The sequence below is a fragment of the Coffea eugenioides genome, chromosome 10 (assembly GCF_003713205.1).
Source record: "Coffea eugenioides isolate CCC68of chromosome 10, Ceug_1.0, whole genome shotgun sequence".
In the NCBI taxonomy this organism is placed as follows: domain Eukaryota; kingdom Viridiplantae; phylum Streptophyta; class Magnoliopsida; order Gentianales; family Rubiaceae; genus Coffea; species Coffea eugenioides.
In genome coordinates this window covers 37,736,516-37,755,329 of record NC_040044.1, presented here as the reverse complement: position 1 = coordinate 37,755,329, position 18,814 = coordinate 37,736,516, and the positions used below count along the sequence as shown (strand labels likewise).

The 18,814-nt window shown below is 36.3% G+C and overlaps 2 protein-coding genes across 4 annotated transcripts; both read right to left on the bottom strand.

Moving 5' to 3' along the window:
• Nucleotides 1-4,553: 4,553 nt before the first annotated feature.
• On the bottom strand, nt 4,554-9,887 carry LOC113750833. The gene is made up of 12 exons (XM_027294773.1): nt 9,853-9,887; nt 8,685-9,091; nt 8,427-8,555; nt 8,310-8,328; nt 7,709-7,731; nt 7,127-7,321; nt 6,605-7,033; nt 6,210-6,529; nt 5,762-5,894; nt 5,514-5,656; nt 5,160-5,301; nt 4,554-4,976 (listed from the first exon to the last, which is right to left on the bottom strand). The coding sequence occupies exons 1-12, from the start codon at nt 9,885-9,887 to the stop codon at nt 4,612-4,614; spliced, it is 2,340 nt and encodes a 779-aa protein (XP_027150574.1). The 3' UTR covers nt 4,554-4,611.
• A 1,724-nt stretch (nt 9,888-11,611) lies between these two features.
• LOC113748641 (probable LRR receptor-like serine/threonine-protein kinase At2g16250) lies at nt 11,612-16,372 on the bottom strand. 3 transcript variants are annotated; one of them, XM_027292144.1, is made up of 9 exons: nt 15,572-16,372; nt 15,354-15,473; nt 14,692-14,714; nt 13,701-14,126; nt 13,334-13,626; nt 12,877-13,012; nt 12,636-12,778; nt 12,299-12,444; nt 11,612-12,139 (listed from the first exon to the last, which is right to left on the bottom strand). In XM_027292144.1, exons 1-9 carry the CDS (start codon nt 15,733-15,735, stop codon nt 12,088-12,090), a joined length of 1,503 nt encoding a protein of 500 aa, XP_027147945.1. In that variant the 5' UTR covers nt 15,736-16,372; the 3' UTR covers nt 11,612-12,087. The 3 variants fall into 3 exon arrangements, with proteins under 3 accessions (XP_027147945.1, XP_027147946.1, XP_027147947.1); XM_027292145.1 differs by having other exon boundaries at nt 15,363-15,473; XM_027292146.1 differs by lacking the exons at nt 11,612-12,139; nt 12,299-12,444 and having other exon boundaries at nt 12,652-12,778; nt 12,872-13,012.
• Between the last annotated feature and the right edge of the window lie 2,442 nt (nt 16,373-18,814).

Genomic DNA, 18,814 nt, shown 5'->3' with positions numbered 1-18,814 from the left:
CCGGTCTTCATCAGGTCTTGACGCGCACGTTTGTTTTAAAGCTGAAAGAAACCTAATCCAAAGGGGATTCACTTGTAACTTCTAGAGGTTATAAATAGGAGTTATTTAGGTCGTTTTAGGGGAGGAAAAACACTAGTTTTAGCAAGAGCAATATACTTTTACATCTTTTTATAGCTTGATCTTGAGAGATCAAGATCAACAGAAGAGAATCAAGGAGCACAAGGGAGAAAATTGGCGACGAGCATTGGGAAGTTTTTCTATCTCAATTTCTTCCCTTTGTATTACTTCTTGAACTTGTGGTTTGATTCCTTCACAATGTTGCACTCAATTTACTCTAGGGTTAGGGTTCTTATAAAGAAGACTTCATTTCTTATAAAGAAGACTTGATTAACTTTCTCAATTAAAGTTCTTGTCTTTTTCTATAATTTATTTATCTTGCCTTTTTATCACGTGTTTATGGCTGATCACCATGAACATGACTTTAGGGTTTGTATCAAATTGAGAATGGAGATGCAACCGTGCACCAGATAAATTAACATATTTAGCTTAATTACGAGAGTAGGTTAGGATTGTATAACGCACTTATATCACCAAAGTTGTTAAAGGGTTTAATTGAATGTTTGTGGTCTCGAGAGAGACGTAAAATTTGGTTAAGCACAATTTAGATGCATCAAGAAATAATCCAAAATATAATTGTGTGATGCGTTAATAGCTTGACAAGAAAATAATTAGGAAATTAATTCAACCTTTGGATTAAAGCTTATCAATCAGTCATGCGTGATGTTGTAGATATGGATGCATATTATGTATTATTTGGGAGACTGTGGCAATACATGATCGGGATGTGATTTTCTATGGAAGGAAAAGTGTCTATTGATTTGTCAGAGATGGCAAAAATATCAATCGAATGCAATTGAAGCCTAGTTCACAATTTAGGTCTAATCAATTGAAAGAGACTAATTTGTTGTTTATAGATTATAATTTTAAAACAGGTACAAAGGAAGTTGAAGGTGCCAAAGACATTGAAGTTCGTAATTCAACTGCTGAACTCCAACTAGATTTGGCGTCTAGTAAATTTGACGATGTAATTGTGATCTAGGATGATGGAAATAAAAGTCCTTGTGGATATTGAATCAACAAAATTCCTCCAATTGCAAATCCATCTCACTTCTTGGGTTGTCCATCACATTCATGGGATCAGCTGTTTTCCCAAGCCAAAAAAATACCACTTTTGATGGAAAAATTATGTTTGATAAATTTTCTTCTATTGACAATTTTATGTGAAGAACAGGTTGAGTTTCTTGTCAATCAGGGAAACATCCTAAAGTTTATTTTGACTATGGTGGATTACAATATTAGCAGGTGCCGAACCTGTGCAATAATAAATACCTACTCGAGAAAAATACAGATTTTGTATATAGCGGTGAGTAGGGTCGAATCCACAGGGACTGGGGATAATTCGTTTCTTCTAGAGTCCAAAGTATGGGGGGTTTTGGATTAAATGCTAACTAAATAAATTAATTGCAGAAAATAATTGATTAAGAGGAATAATTAAGGGAAAACTCTAGCCAAGGGTACACTTCAGAAATGGTTCATGCACTGATCATTGATGCAAAAATAATTCCAACATTTAGTAATAGATTAGTTATAGTTGTCATACACGCGATAAACAACCAACCCTTCCTTAATTTCTCGATAGCTAAGGTACGATCGTTAGCTATTTCTCTAACCCAAAAATAACCATAGGTACGACCGTAGGATTTAATTTCTAGATTGCATTAATAATTAGAAAGGCCCAATCCTAACCAACAAACACGCTACGAGGGTTTGTTTAAGCTAGATCATATGCTCCCCTGACATAAACCCAATTACGCCAGTTGCTACTAAGATAGAGATAACGAACAATTACGGATTCAATTACCTCTATTTAGCAAAATAACCTATATGAATAATTAATTATTGCGCACTAATCAATCATACATAAGGACTATAACAATTAAAAACAGGAAACACATAAATACCAATAAATGAGGAAGCGATTAAAATAATTTCGATCTCACAGTAATTGTTGAACCAAGTCTTCAGTTGTCCCCTTGACTAGAATTAAGAGGTTAGTCCTCCATTAATGGAGAACAACCATGCGAAAGAGCTAAAAGAAGAAAAAAACTAAAACTATGCTAAAAGCCTAAACTAAAACTATTGATTGATAAAAGTTCTCTGTACGTTTGTCTCCTTTTTAAAGCCAACAATGACTAAAGCTTCTTATCCCTGTGGTCCCCGCTGGAATTGAGAATCAAACCAAAAATGGAGCTCTACCGAATTCCTTGCTTTTAGTTTCCTATTGCCCGTAGGACTCCAATCTCCTAATCAGCAAAGGAAATGCAATCTCTTTGTAGCACTATGTGGGCCCGGTTGTTTGAAATCCCAATTATCTCCAAAAAGTCCCTCATTTTTGTAGTTTTCTGTTTCACTTCCTGAAATTGAGTCCAATACCAAATATAAGTAAATATTAATAATTAAAACAATATTTGGCAAGGATAAAGGGAAAAATTAACAATAAAATAACCAACAATTAACACCCTATCAAACATTGTTGATTTTGAAATTGTCTCAGGATCATATACAACTTCCTACATTCACAATTGGGTGTAAAAGTTTCATTGCAAGCATCGACCCTATAAAATTCATGGCAGGATCATAGCTATGTCTTTTTATGATTCCTTATTAAACTTCTCCGTAGAACTCGAGGACAAGTTCTTTTTAAGTGAGGAAGTCTGATACAAAATGGAGACCCCAGGGATTCACGAGTCTCTTGTTTGTATCGGTAACGCTTAATTTAGGGTTCTTAATTAGGATATTTTTTTTATCATTTTATTGTTATTTTTATTTATTTTAGTAGGATATTATTGTTATTGTTGGTGGTGAGGGTCCATTCGAAGAAAAGCAAGAAGAAAGAAAAAGAAAGCCGTGTGCGTCAAAAAATAGAGGAAGCCCGACGCCAAGTCTGGCTTCATGATCGGCGCCGGATATCCTGTTGGTGATCATCAGAGTATGTCCGGCCTAAAGACCGGCGTTCAGGGTCATTTTGATGTTTGTTTTCCTATTTTTGTATTATTTTATTTCCTATCCTAATTAGAAGTTTTAGGAGAATCTTATTAGTTAAGTATCTAGACTAATTATTTCGTATTCCTTATGTATTCATAGTAGTGCTTATAAATAGACATATCTAGACCCTATTGGATTAACTCTTTTTTTATCAAATAACATTTAAATTTGATTGGAAATTCCAATTATGTGAGTTTTCTCATGTTCCTAGATTTTTATTTGGATCATGATATTTTTAGGCTTGATCATAAATCAACCCTTGTTTCTTCCTTATGGATGGTGTTGGTGCCACGCTTCCACCCCGCATCAAATCGTTTCATAATCAATGTGGAATCGCCAATAACCGATAATTACACAATTAGACTCATGATCATGCTAAAAAAAAAAATAACAGACAGACAAACAGAAAAATAGACAAAGACTCGAAATATTCGGCAGTGAACGTTGGTGTGCATGCACTCGGACGCTTCCAGGCATGCTGGGGAAGATTCTCCATAGCAGGGAGGAATAACCATAAGCATAAAATATACAAAAATACTTCATTCCTGGTGTGAATGAAAACCTTCCGAGTTCAGAACATAGCAAACTTCCGTTGGTGTGAATGAACATACTGCGTTCCCTCTTTGCTACCTCCTTTGTAGTTCCAAAACACAAAATATTCCAAAAAAAAAAAAAAAAAAAAATCTGACAGTGCAGAAACAGTAATCCAATGCTATATAATTTTTTTACTTTTTAGCCTAGGCTAACATCCACATATGGCCCTTATAATTTGCCTTCTTTCTATATTGTTTTCCTGTTCTTTAAGTTTTTCTTGTGTTCTGTTTTCTGTTTTGTTAATTTTCCTTTTCATTTACGTTCTTTTATCTTCCTTTTTCTACCTCAATTACAAATATGTTCTTCTTGCCTTCCGGAATCCATTAACATTATCATTTGATCATTACAATGGGCCCGAGGTAATGGGTGAATTTAAAGGGCAAATTGTTCAAGCTAAACGTTAGTTTTGGTCTTTGTAGAAGAAACCAGAAGATGCATAGTTTTGAGGGCAATAAATCTTACAGTTAACCTTTCTTGGAGTGACCACAACTTTCTTGAGTTGCAATGCTTCAGCTTCAATTGGAAGGCTGTTAAAAGTGCAAAATTATTGAATTTTGACTTGGGGTAAATCTTTTCTCAAGCTAAGAGTTGAAGCCCAAATATTTAAAAACGGCATTTGGGAGTTGATTGATAATGGATTTGTAGTTAACCATGTACAGTTACTGTTTGCGAGCATGTACGTTTATTATTTTCAGTGATTATCACTTGCAACCGTTAATTCATTTTGGTCCACTATTATCTTTTACAGACAAAAGATTGCCAGAGCAATAGGAAGCTGTAGAAGACATCAGTTAACTAATCAGGACAAACATACGAAAGGTTCTGTTAATTTTTAAGAGAGAAAACAACAGTTAGCTATTATCGGCTGGATTTCATTAAAGCATTGATAGAATTCTAGAACTATTGAGACTGCTAAAGTTGCTGGACCTGTTGATGAGCTTTCTGATTTATCCAGGGCTTTTGTGTTTCCACCTTAGCAGCTGCAACATGTTCAAGTACCTCGACAACAACTTTCATCGATGGTCTGAATTCAGGATCATATTGAAGACAAATGGAAGCAAGAGAACCTAATTTTTGTGCAACTTTAAAAGAATATTGGCCTTTTAGCTTTGGATCCATAATTTTCTCCAATCTGTCTCTTTTGAGATCCATAAAGCACAGAACTGGATTGATTTCACCCCAATTAAGCCGCTGTCTCCCTTTTGTAGATAAACCTGTTAGCATTGCAACCAATACCACACCAAAACCATACACATCACTCTTCACATTCATAAGCCCTGTTACATGAGGGAGACAATTTTTAGTATTATACTCTCATTTTTTGTCAAGTCAAAGTTTTTTTTTTTTTTTGAATCCGATTAAGCTACCACTGGAGTTTTAATTTCTTTGGTAGTGCTTTTGTAGCACAAGATCCCCAACCGGTAGTCTAGAATCTCAAGAGATCATTCTGGATGGGTTACCTGCATTTGCACCTGGGAAGACATTCTCAGGAGGAGCATCAACATATCTTCCATTCCTAAAAAAATTAGGATGTACATCATAGAGATAACTTAGAGGGGTTATCTTTGCAGTGCCAAAACCCGATATCTTCGCATTGTAAGCCTGAAAACAAGATAGTAAACCAAAATTGAGATGGATGAGAATTGCATCAGTAAATGATTCGTCAGCAGTTTTACTGAAGATATAAAAAGGCGGGCATGCATTTTAAATCTTTTGAAGTAGTTTGATAAACTCTGGTGGATAATTGGATATATATTATTTGATTGCACATCCAATAAACTTGTCTTGGTCAAATATTTTGCTTCTCTACTTACACCATCAAGCAAGATGTCTGAGGTACCGAAATATTCATAAAAACCTTGCTCCTGTGTTGCATGCAAGAATGCTAGGCCTCGAGCTGCTCCAATTAGAATGTTAAGTCTTGTGTCCCAGGAAAGTGGCTGAACTTCAGAGCCCGCTAAAGACATCCAAGTATTAAGATTGTTTCAATGGAAAATTTATACAGGCAGATGATGCTTAGATTGTTTAAGATACTAATAGAGCAATATAATCAAAATCTCACCTCCAAAGAGTTGGTTGTCTAGGCTGCCACTTTGCATAAATTCATGGACAACACATAGCTCTTTGTCCTCGCAATATCCAAGGAACTTGACTAGGTTAGGATGAGAAAGTCTTCCAAGTGAGCTTATACGGGACTGCCCAGAAAATGCAATAGTAAAACATCAGCAACTGATAGAAGTTTGAACAAGTTACCACAAAGCAAACACTCTCGATTACATAATTTCCGATTACCACCGACTTTGGCAATGATAGATTGTTGGAATAGAGCTGACAGCAAAATATTTTTAGAACGCTTAGGAGGATATGTTCTAGTGTTGTATGAGGTAGAATGATCATTTGAAATAAAGAGCAATACTTGTGAGGTAAAATGAATTAGATACAATTGCGAGGAATAGAGTTTGTTAGAGTATCTAAATTTAGTTACTACTCACAAGCTTGGTTTCCATTACCTTTAATAGCTGCTTAGTTTCGGAGGACAAATTTCTAACAGCAACTATGGATCCCTTGCCATGCATCAACGTGGATTTGTCTTGAAGCCATGCTTGGTATACTCTACCAAATTCCAGTTCTCTCATCCCTATATCACTTCCAAAATGTCTAATTGCAGCCTTGAGTTCTGCATAATAGAAAATAGTTAAATTGAGCTGAGAGAAAATCCCTCCATTTGGATAGGTCTCCTCAAAGTCACCAGCTTCTGAGATTCGATGGTTCCTTGAGGCAGTGCCTCCGCCTAGAGTTGTTCCAGAAGCAGTTGCCTGTGCTGTCCTTCCTGCAAGATATAGTTTTATCTTTGGCATTCCTCATTTGAAATTATCAAAATGCTAAGGACATTCACAAAACCAACCTACTATTTTGCATCCCCAAAGTATCTTTGCAATCTCCATAGCTGCAGATCTAACTGAGTCATGATTACCGGTAAAGTTGAGGTTTTTATTAGTGAAACTTGCTGATTCAATATGCTCTAAAGCAAGATGTATCTGAGCCATCCGGGGTCGTTCAGAAGATTCAGGACTGAGACATGCCTTAGCAATAAAAGAAACAGCCCATGCCTGGGCCAAAAGATGCTTAGCTCTGACCAAAGACGAGTCAATGATGTTTACAACAACTTCCACATCATCAGGGAGAATATAAGACAGCACATTTTCCATCCAACCGTTCAATGCGGAATCATCTGTGGCAGTTAAACCCAGCTTTCCAGTGACTAGCTCAAGCAGAACCTTTCCAAAGCTATAAACATCATAGGCACATGATGCATAACTGTCATTAGATGTACCTGATCTTTTAAGATAATAGACTAATTTAGACAAGATTATGCAGCACATTAGCAACCATTTTAACTGTCTAAATGAAATTCACTAATGATTACCGGGAGACAAAAAAGTTACTGGCCTCTTGTCATCATTTTTTAGTCCTGTACTTGTCTTTGACCCTTCAGGTACGAATGATCTACCACGTGTATCTGAAGCTGGAACTGGGACAGAAACATACCTACCAGCTTCTTGGTCCCAAATGACCGATGCCCTCTTGATATCTTGTAGCAGTGAAGTTGTTGGTGCTGCAGCTGAGAGCAATAATGGTTCTGTTTGCTTTAGCAATTGTCATGTAACATTGGGAAGAAAAGCAACCCCTTAACTGAATTGGAAAATTCTATTCAATATCTCTATCATTTCCTTCTTTTAACTGGGAATATCAGTCCAATACTGCTCCATATATCCTTATTACCGTAAAATGCTCATAAAGATGGTTTTTCCTTGTATGGTATAGCATAGACATCTACATATGAGGTTCTTTTAGCAAAATCAGGTCTATACTGGAATAAAGAATATACAATTTTTTGAACTGAACTCTTAAGTATTTAAGGTTACACTATGTATACTTTATGCTGATTCAACCATTTGGAATAATATATCAGATGGTGTAGAACTAAAACTGAATGAAAATTACTTACCAAAAGTGCCTTCTCCAAATGCCCTGTGCAGAAGAAGAATGAATACAAATCAGAAGTAAAATTCAAAAACTGGGGGAGCAAAAGAATGAATGGTTAATTTCACTTTTGCAGGTATGGCTAAGGCACCCCGCAGGAACCAAATACTTGTAGAATCATGGAAAAGAAGAATGTAACGCCAGTCTCACATGTAAAATCTCAAGAGCATAGAGTTTCAATCCAACCGAAAGAAGTCATATCAACTAAAGATGTTAATTCTTGGTCCCTTTTCCATGTTCAAGAGGGCAGATGGCAGGGATGTTGCAATCGTGATGCTATGCTAATGAAGTATAAGGCTACGCTTGGCTTGATACAATAGACTGCTTTGACTATAAATTTTGTTGAAAGGGACCAGGTTAAACATACACTCTCTAAATTTGATCTTTTAGCATTATATGCCGAATCCGGATACCCTCAACCTACAACTATGATGTCTACCGATGTCAAAACAAGAAATGGAATCATTGCTCCAATCATTTTGACTCAGTTGCGGATGCTTATGTTATTTTCATAACTGACAGATACGCTTTCATTCTCGTAAAGAATTTTAGATATAAGTACTCACATGGCACTTATCTCTTTTTCTGCAACCACAAAAACTAAAATACAGATAATTCTAGAGAAATACTGAAAGGATGTCACAATGAACACAAGAAATATTAACTTAAGCTACTGCACAAACCTGAAGTAGCAGTCTGACGCATGTCTTTTTCTTCTGCACAGACTTCATAAAGGCTTCCTAACTTCACCTCAAACTTGTCATCGAGAAGTAGGCTACTTGCTTGAATGTCGCTAAAATAGTAAAGATAAGCTGCAGGTTACGTTCCAAAAACCAATATAAAAATGCAAATAATAAAACCCTGCTGGGCACAAAATTAATGAGGAAAACTTTGCAACCTATGAACAAGGGGAGGGACACATTCATGTAGATAAGACAGACCCTCAGCAACTTCAGTTGCTATCTTCAACCTTGTTATCCAGTCCAGGAATGGTAATTTTCTACGATTACCTGATTCGATTTTTCTAGACAAAGAAGTCGACAAATCCTTATTAGCCATATGCTCGTAAACCAAACGCTTCTCATTCGCGTTCTCCAAGCATTGACCAACCAGTGGGACGAATCTATGATGATGAGAAACCTTTCCAAGAACCTCCAAGTCTGCTATGAAAAGGGATTCTTTGTTGACCGATGAAAGATCGATTTTTTTAACTACCACTTGAGTTCTTCCTTCCAAAACTCCATAAAAGAGATCCCCAGAGCTACCATGCTTGATGAGGTTAGATTCACTGAACCAATCTGTCGCTTGGAGAATTTGATTGTATGAAAACGATTCCCCAGCCAATAAGCTGGAGAAGCAGAAAGATGAAACTCGGCAAGTGGAAGAAGCAAGATTAAAGGAGGAAACTGATGATAATGATGCCAAGGAAAGCTCGCTTGGGGTCCTCTGAGCAATGATGCGGTCGTCTTCTCTCCGCAGGGTGGCCGTGACCAGCTTTCCCAGTTGTCATAACTCCTACTCATCTATGATCTATCGATCACTAGAATCATACTTTCCTTTGAGAATCACGTAATCAATAGTAATAACCCATCAAATTCAGATTATCTTAAATTCTTTAATAAGAGCAGCAATGTATTTCAGTTGAAAACTTAATGATGTAGACAACTGGGAGAATGAAATATTTAAGTTGGTGTATTATTCAGTCGACTTTGAAAGCGAATCACATGTCTTCTCACGAACACTTTGAACAAATTTGTGTATACCCGTGGTTTCACTTAATACCACGGAATCCCCCCTATGATTTAAAAATGGCCACTCAACCCCTCGTGATAATATGTAAAGAGAAAACCAAATGAAAATTGCCTCAGGATTAGTGTTAGTTAAAATGCTCGTTGGAAAAATAAAACCTAGCACCTGCTTGTACACTCGAGCCTTGATGAATTCGTCTAGAGTAGAAAACCCATAAAAAAAAAAAATGGGGTTATCTCCCCTGGAATACACTACAATGCTTAAATTAGTAAAGAATCCTAATTTGAAAGATAGTATTGTTATTAGAAAAGTGGATTATCTATCTTACTTTTTTCCTTTAGCCGTTTCCTATTTATTTACCTGGCACAATTTTTCATGTGCTCGCCGCTACACATTATATTGAGATCATAATATCAAGATCTTATTATGACGTGACAAATTGAGACCTATCCAACTTTTTTTTTTTTACTGTGAATTAATGACTCATCAATTCTTTAAATGACTTGTCCTCTTGTTATAATAAATGTCATGTCACTTGTCAAGTCACCAATTATTCCTACATGACTATCATGTACTTCATTTCTCTTCAATCCTTATACTTTTAAGGAATAGATTTTTATATATTTCTTTGTTTAGTTGTATATGATTTGATATTACACTTTATTTATATGTTCATGAATCTTGTGATTTTTTTTTTTTTTGTCATTAGTCTTACGGTTTACTCATCCAATGTACATCTTTTGATTCAAACTTACACTTAGTTAAAATGTTTGATTTACTTGTGATTTTTATACTTGCTTTTTTTATTAGATTTTACAACTTGTCATTTAGTATTTACAAGTTCATTTAGTTATATAAAAAAAATGTTTGCCGAAGTTCTTAATCAAACAAATGTTTGCCGAAGTTCAAACAAAGCCAGCTAGCATCTGCTTGGTTCTTTCTCGAAGAGTGTGCCTTTAATAGTTTTATATCAGAATAGTCAACCATATGAGACTCAAAAGAGTCAACCATATGAGATTGGCTGCTCCTAGTTCTGTTCATACTTCTTCCAAAATTTTAAATTTTTCACTGTCTCGTTTAATTGAATCCCACTGCAACCTCCTAATGAACCAAAGAACGAAGAATTGAAAATGCTACTACCAATTTTTAGGAAACAAGAAACATCACTCTTCTTCTTTGAGAATGGAAGTTCCCTATTAGAGGAGCTAGTTGCTTCTTTTGGTGGAAGATACAAAAAACACCCATTCGTTGCTTCACACTCATGGGTGCGATGAACAACTTCACCAGAATAATTGACCTCACAGATACTGGACATATGTTTCATGGTGTTGTAAAGAAACAACAAATTTTAGACGAGGGATTCAGTGGTAAAGAGATCAGCTCTAGAGCTTTTCATGGCACTATATTCCTGTTTGTTTCAAACCAAATCTTGGGCCAGATCAGGTTCTGAGAGTAAGGGAAATTTTCCTTACAGGATCAGGCACCAAATCTGGCTCGAAATTCCAGCTTTGGTATATGAATGAACTGGAAATTGACTGTTTCCTTATATTCTCCACATTTCAGAAGAGAACAAATGCGCCATCACTTCAAACATTAAACCATTGATGACGTTCTATCTTATGATACATAGAATCCTTAAGCAAGAAGGGCCTAGAGTGTAGTTCCCCTCCCCTTCTCTTCTCTGATGTCTCCAAGAACAAATTCCTATCCAGTCATCGAGTCAAAGTTACAACAATCTTTGCCAGAAAAGTTAACCTGTGGATATGATCTTCCTGAGTACTTTTTCCTCACTACACTCCCCTTTCCCTTCCAGTCCCGTTAAGAAACTCCATTTTCTTCTCTGACGGTTGATTTTCACAACACCATGTTAATTGTCCTTCATCAGTAATCTCAAGATGAGACTGAAGGAATCAATCCAACAAATTATTATCTTCTATTACTTCAGACTCTAATTGCACTTACATCTTTTTCAAAGTCAATTCAGTGTACAATTAGTTTTTGTTGAATGCTAAACTAATTCATTGTGTAGGTATGCATTCTTTGGTCCGAGCTGATTCTTCGGAGAACTTGCTTTTAAACCAGTGCAACTCTTAACCTTTCAAACAAAACGAAGCTGAGATTACAAAAAGGAACAAGAACGAACAGATTACATATCAACCAACTAATCAGGACAAATATTTAAGGATCTGTTATGTTTATTTATGAAAGCAATAGGTCAGCTTTTATGGGACGGATTTCCACCAATGCTTTGTAGAAGTGGAAAACTAAGAATGCTGAGGGTGGTAGTCATGATCATAAGCTGTCTGATTTGTCCTAGGCTCTTCTGCTTATTCCTTAGCAGATTCAAAGCGTTCTAATATCTCCACAACTTGTTTCATTGTTAATCTGAATTCAGGTTCATCTTGAAGACATAAACAAGCAAGAGCCCCTAATTTTTGAGCAGCTTTTGCTGGATATTTTCCCTCTAATTGGGGATCCATAATTTTCTCCAGTTGGATCTTCTCCAGATTCATATGGTACCTGAAAAATGGAACCAGATGGTGCTCTCCCCAACTAAGGCGATATCTACCTTTTGCTGATAAACCTGTTAGCATTTCAGCCAATACCACACCAAAACCAAACACATCGCCCTTCACATTCATAAGCCCTGTTACATATGAGTTGATGATTAGAATTTATAACATTTTTCTTTTGTTACTCAAATTTGTTTTAAATCCAATCGAGCATGTCCAAGAGCTTAACTTTGGTGAGTACTCAGTAGTGGGCTCAATTTTAAAAGCTCAAACAGTCAAGCTGGCAATATTACCTGTTGGGATATTTTTTTCTCAGATCATACTCAGGAGGAGCATTAAAATACTTTCCCCTTTCATACCAAAGAGGATGTACTTCATTAAAGACATTTCGACGAACAATCTTTGTTGTGCCAATACCTGATATCTTGGCATTGTAAGACTGTCAACAAAAAATATGACCAAAATTCAAAGAAAATGAGTTTTTCATCGGTAATAGATATTGCCATCAATAATTCAAAGAAAAAACTCAGCATTCATGTTAAACTTTATGTAGTCCTGATAAGTACAGAAACCTCTAAGTTTTGGCAAATACATTTCATGAGAACATTGCGCAAATAGATTTTAACTTACACCATCAAGCAAGATGTCTGAGGTGCCGAAGTATTCATAGTAACCTTGCCACTCTGCCGCATGCAAGAATGCCAGGCCTCGAGCTGCTCCAATTAGGATCTTAATTCTTATGTCCCAAGAAAGTGGCCGAACATCGGAGCTTGCTAAACACATCAAAGTAAAATTATTTCATCTGAAGCTTACTATCAGTAAATGAGGCTTAGTTTGAGTAACTATTAGAGCATATTAGTCTAAACCTCACTTCTAAAGAGATGGTTCTCTAGGCTGCCATTTTGCATATATTCATGAACAACGAATAGCTCTTTGTCTTCCAAACAATATCCAAGGAACTCAACTAAGTTTGGATGTGAGAGCCTTCCAAGCAAGCATACCCGAGACTGCTCAAGAAAATGTGAAACGAATAAGCAACTTAGAAAAGATTGGACAAAGCAAGTTAGAGTTCTTCACTATATACTTGGAGGAGTTATTAAACTTATCTAATGCAATTACCATATCAATGCCAACAGTAAATTACTTCAAGGGAAGATGATAGCATACATTAACCGAAAGTGTAGGAAGATTATGTTCTAGTATTGTAAGAGCCAGAAAAGACCAATTGAATTTGGAGTAACGCTTGTGAGCCAAAAGGAAATTCGGTTCCAAATGAACTGCAAAAATTTGTCAGAGAAGAGGTAGTTTCTATTTGCGGGTTAATCTACCTGCCAATCATTTAATAGTAGCATATTTTGAGAGTAAAATTTTCTAACAGCAACTAGTGCTTCACTGCTACTCTTTGATGTGGATTTGTCTTGAAGCCAAGCTTGGGTTATTGCACTGAATTCGCCTTCTCTCAGCACTGCATCACTCCTGAAACCTCTGGTTGCAACCATGAGTTCAGAATAAGAGAAAATAGTCAACTTGGGATGAACAAAGCTGCCCCCATTTTGATAACCCTCTTTTAAGGCAGTGCGGCTGCCTAGTGTTGCATTGCCAGTTGCCTTTGGCATCCTTCCTGCAAGATACACGTATTTTTCAACATTTATCATATCAAATTTCTTACACTGCTAAAGAGAGTCATTAACCAACCTACTATTTCAGATTCCTGTAGTATCTTTGCAATCACCAGAGCTGTACTCTCTGAGCCATGATGACCAATAGGCTTGAAATTTTCACCACCAAACCTTGCTGATATAATATGATCTAAGGCCAAAAGTATATGTGCCATATGGGGCCTTTCAGAAGATTCAGGACTGAGACATGCCTTAGCGATAAATGAAACTGCCAATACTTGGGACAAAAGATGCTTATCCGAGGATAAAGTCGACTCCACAATGTTTACAAGGAGTTCCTCTTTATCAGGAATGATATAAGCCAGCACATTTTCCATCCAATCCTTCATGATGGAATTTTCAGTTGCACTAAAACCCTGCTTTCTCGTGACTAGCTCGAGCAAAACTTTCCCAAAGCTATAAACATCATAGGCACATGTTGCATAACTTGCATTAGACGTACCTGGCCATTCAAGATAATATGATTTGGAATGCTTCAGAAGTAGCTGATGGTAACACCTAAATTGGAAACATTTCACCTCATTCTTGGAACAAAAAATAATTGGGGATACTTAAGACAAAAAGACACACCAACATCTGTATGCTCTGCTGATTACCATGAAACATGGAGAAGAGTATTTGTGTAACTTAATTGCAAAGTTGTACTAATTTTCTTCAATCATTTCTTCTGTTATTGGGGAAAGTCAATTCCTAACTGCCTTATGATGCTTAACTCTGGAACATGGTCAAGCCAACTGGTTTTTTCAAATATGACACATAAGGCAAAAGTGGGGACTATTGTGAGGCTTTTCTAGCAGAATCTGGCATGTGCAAGAATACAAACTTGAATTTGAACTGAAGCCGAGGCAGTTTCTATTAAACTAACACGTCTTTGAGTAATGTTCATTTCTTGTGACTACTGAGCAATCTCCTCACGTAATCCAAAATTGGCTTCATACACCATGTCATTTGAACAGATTCAAGTGGAATGATAAACAGAACATGGTTTACAAGTATCCTCTACATACCAGGAGTGCCTTGGTTGGATCCCCTGTATAACAGAAGAAAGAATGTCACAAACTTAGTACAGAAATAAAACTCACAAGTTAGCAGTAAGCAAAAGAGTGGAAAGTTGCAGTTTCATAGCTTAGCGATTCCCAAATACCACATATTGTACACTCATGGAAAAGCAGAATCTATCCTTAGTCTAACAAATAAACATCTGAAATTTGAGGAGCATCAAAAAGTCTCAAGTTTATAAGGCAGAGTTGTCAATCCCTCGAAAAGTACATATATATTTCAAATAAAGAACTTTATTTCTGGCCACCTTTCATCCTAAGCACAAAAATTGTTGAACAAAGTGGTAGATGTGACAGCAAATCATGGATACTAGATAGTAGCAATGCTGATATCCAGCCAGAAATTTTTAAGCTAAGTTATGGTAGATAGGACGCGTAGCTCTTGCTGTAGAGTGCTTAAATATGTCTTGAAGGAGTATCTATGTTTCAGACAAATGTTTTCAACTCCCTAGCTGATGCTTGCATTAGAATCACTATGAATTTTATCAAATTACTCTTTTAACTGAAAAATATTCTTCCTTTGTTATAAAGAATTTGCAGTCTTCATTAGCAGGGCATTGCTATATTGCAAAGAGAAATCCCACATAAAGTTGAGAGAGTATCAGAAGTACCACCCTAACCTAGCAATGGTATTCGGAGCAATGTCTTTTTCTTCAGCACAGACTTTATAAAGGCTTCCTAACCTCACTTCAAACTTGTCGTCGAGAAGTATGCTGCCTGCTTGAATGTCTCTACACGAATCAAAAGAGGACTTAAGCTTATACTATTTATTTTTCAAAAAAAAAATAAAAATCTGTGCTTGGTCTAAAATGATGAGAATATTTATTACCTATGGACAAGGGGAGGGACACACTGATGATGTAGATAATACAAACTCTCAGCAACTTCAGTTGCTATCTTCAACCTCGTTATCCAGTCAAGGAATGGTGATTGTGTATTATTACCTGAAATATTTTTCCTGGACAAACAAGTTGACAAGTCCTTGTTAGGCATGTACCTGTAAACCAGAAACTTCTCATTTCCATTCTCCAAGCAATGGCCAAGGAAAGGGACAAATCTATGATGATGAGAAACCTTCCCAAGAACTTCCAACTCTGCTATGAAAAGGGATTTTTTGTTGACTGATGAAAGATCAATTTTTTTAATTACTACTCGAGTCCCTTCTTCTAAAACTCAGTCATAGAGATCACCCGAGAGACCATGCTTAATGAGCTTGGACTCATTCAAGTAATCCGTTGCTTGGAGAATTTGAAGACGTGTAAATGAAACCCCCGCGAATAAGTTGTTGAAGTTGAAAGATGAAACTCGGCGAGAGGAAGAAGCTAGATTAAAGAACGAAATTGATGATAATGATGCCAAGGAAAGCTCACTTGGAGTCCTCTGACCGGTGAATCGGAGATCTTCTCTTCTCAGGACGGCTGTCACCAGCCTTTCCCAATTATCACAACTCTTAGGCATCTATTGATCTTTCGATCATGACTATCATCAGTTTCCTATTGAAAATCAGGTAATTAATGGTGACAAATCATCAAATTCAGATGATCTCAGGTTCAATTGGAAACTTATGATGCAGAAATGTTTGAACTAGTCGGTGTATTGTTCAGTTGACTTTGAAAGCCAATCAACTAGTCTTCTCGCAAACACTTTGAACTAGTCTGTATACATGTATTATATTGTCCTGTAGTTTCACTTAATACCACGGATATTCCCTAAAGGCCACCCAATCCCTCGTGTTCGTGGTTCCCTGCAATTCTGAGAAATTTGACTCGCTGAGAAGCCATCACGAAGAGTTAAAACGGTCGAATTACATCGATTCACTCCGAATTATCTTGAATCAATTCGAATTTTTATTATTTTACTAATTTTTTATTTATTTTTATTTATTATATTTTTTACAGTTTTTAGAATATTAAATATTTCAAAAATTTGCTTTTCGTCGAGATCGTGACCAATATGCCAAAACGATGTGAAACGGTTCGGACCACGACCGCAACTTTGAACCATGATATGTATAACGTCATTCCTATTACTGTTAGTCTTGTATAGAAAATCCAGTTTCTTGCCTTTTTTCTGCTTTCTAAACACTCCCATTAAAACCTATCCAATTTCTCTTTTAGTAAAGCTGGTAAAACAACGTCCTAGACTACTAATCCTTAAATATCTCCTCATCAACCCCATCTCTTTTTGTTTGTAAGCAATGATAATGTCCATCGATATATTAATAATGGTTAACATTTTCTTTCTTCTCAAACTTCTACCTAAAATCCGAGACCAGAAATTCCCTTCATGTTGAATCATAAGTAAATTATAGGAAAATACCAAGAACTATGAGCAAAATACAAGATAGAGTTAATACCCAAAGAAACAAGAACAAAAACAAACAGCCAGGTAGACAGCAGCTTAGTACATGGAGGCCTAATGGCTAATTAAGAATTATGTAAATTGCTCAATCATAGGTAAGTCAGATATTTCTTTGTCCATGCATGTTAAAACTAGGTGAGATGTGGTGGCATGTGAAGGATTATGCTATTGCATCATTCTGCTTTTGCATCCAAGTGGAAATATTCTTAATGAAACAAATGATTGCGAAAGGTCAAACAAAGCCAACCAACATCTGCTTGGTTCTTTCTTGAAGAGTGCCTTTCATAGTTTCAGTTAAAGAGGTCAACCATATGAGATTGGCAGCCAAAAAAGAGAGAAACACTGCAACATGCAACTTCATAAGAACTGGCCTTGCAGATACTGGACATATGTTTCATGGTGTTACAGAGGAACTGCAAATTTTGGTCAAAAGGTTCTGCAATAAAGAGATCAGCATCAGCCCTTTCATAGTTTCAATTAAAGAGGTCAACCATATGAGATTGGCAGCCAAAAAAGAGAGAAACACTGCAACATGCAACTTCATAAGAACTGGCCTTGCAGATACTGGACATATGTTTCATGGTGTTACAGAGGAACTGCAAATTTTGGTCAAAAGGTTCTGCAATAAAGAGATCAGCATCAGCCCTTTCATAGTTTCAATTAAAGAGGTCAACCATATGAGATTGGCAGCCAAAAAAGAGAGAAACACTGCAACATGCAACTTCATAAGAACTGGCCTTGCAGATACTGGACATATGTTTCATGGTGTTACAGAGGAACTGCAAATTTTGGTCAAGAGGTTCAGCAATAAAGAGATCAGCATCAGCTCTAGAGCTTCTAATGGCACTATTCGTGATATAATGGTCTGCTCGCAGATGACGTTGGGAACTTTCAAAATGTCTGGTGACAGCAAAGCAAAATAACGGATCAGGTCCTCTGCTGTCACCAATGGCGACAGTAGGATAAATTCGAACAAAATAAATATAGACACTAAAACAATAAATAGGGATGACAATGAGGTGATTTTAGGACAAGGAAATGTCTCATTTTCCAAACCCCCCTCCCTCCACCACCCTTGTGATACACCCGCTCCGCCCTACTACCATTATTATTTTTATTTAATTAAACTTTTTTCATCTATATAAATCTTATAATAGTTTTATTAATCATTCTTTTGAAGTTTTAATAAAAAAACAATTACATCATTTTGTCATGACAAGTTATGTTATTTATTTCATATAAATATATTTATATAATAACAATAACATAGCATTTATTTTGTATTATACATATTAAAATATACATATATGTTATACCATATCAAAATTTAAGTGGGGCGGGGAAACATCCACCCCAACTCCTGTCTCGTTCCTTCCCTGCAAAGTAGACACTCACTTTCATTACTATCCTTAACAACAAATGTAGATATCAACACATCAACATGTAAAAATCGAACAAATTTGGGACGCATATTTCAATGATAGAAAAAATTTCTTGTGTTTGTTCACTTTATTTTGTTAGTAGCTATATTTACTAAATTAGTGTCTACATCCTACATCTAACTGCATGTCACTGTCACCAGAGGACCTTTATCCCAAAATTTCCAGGTGAGGTCCAGCGCTGAATTTGGGTTTGCTTGATTGCTTCAAATTGGATCTTGGGTTATAGGAGCAAGGAAAAGTTTCCTTACTCTGGAATTGGATCTCTCGGT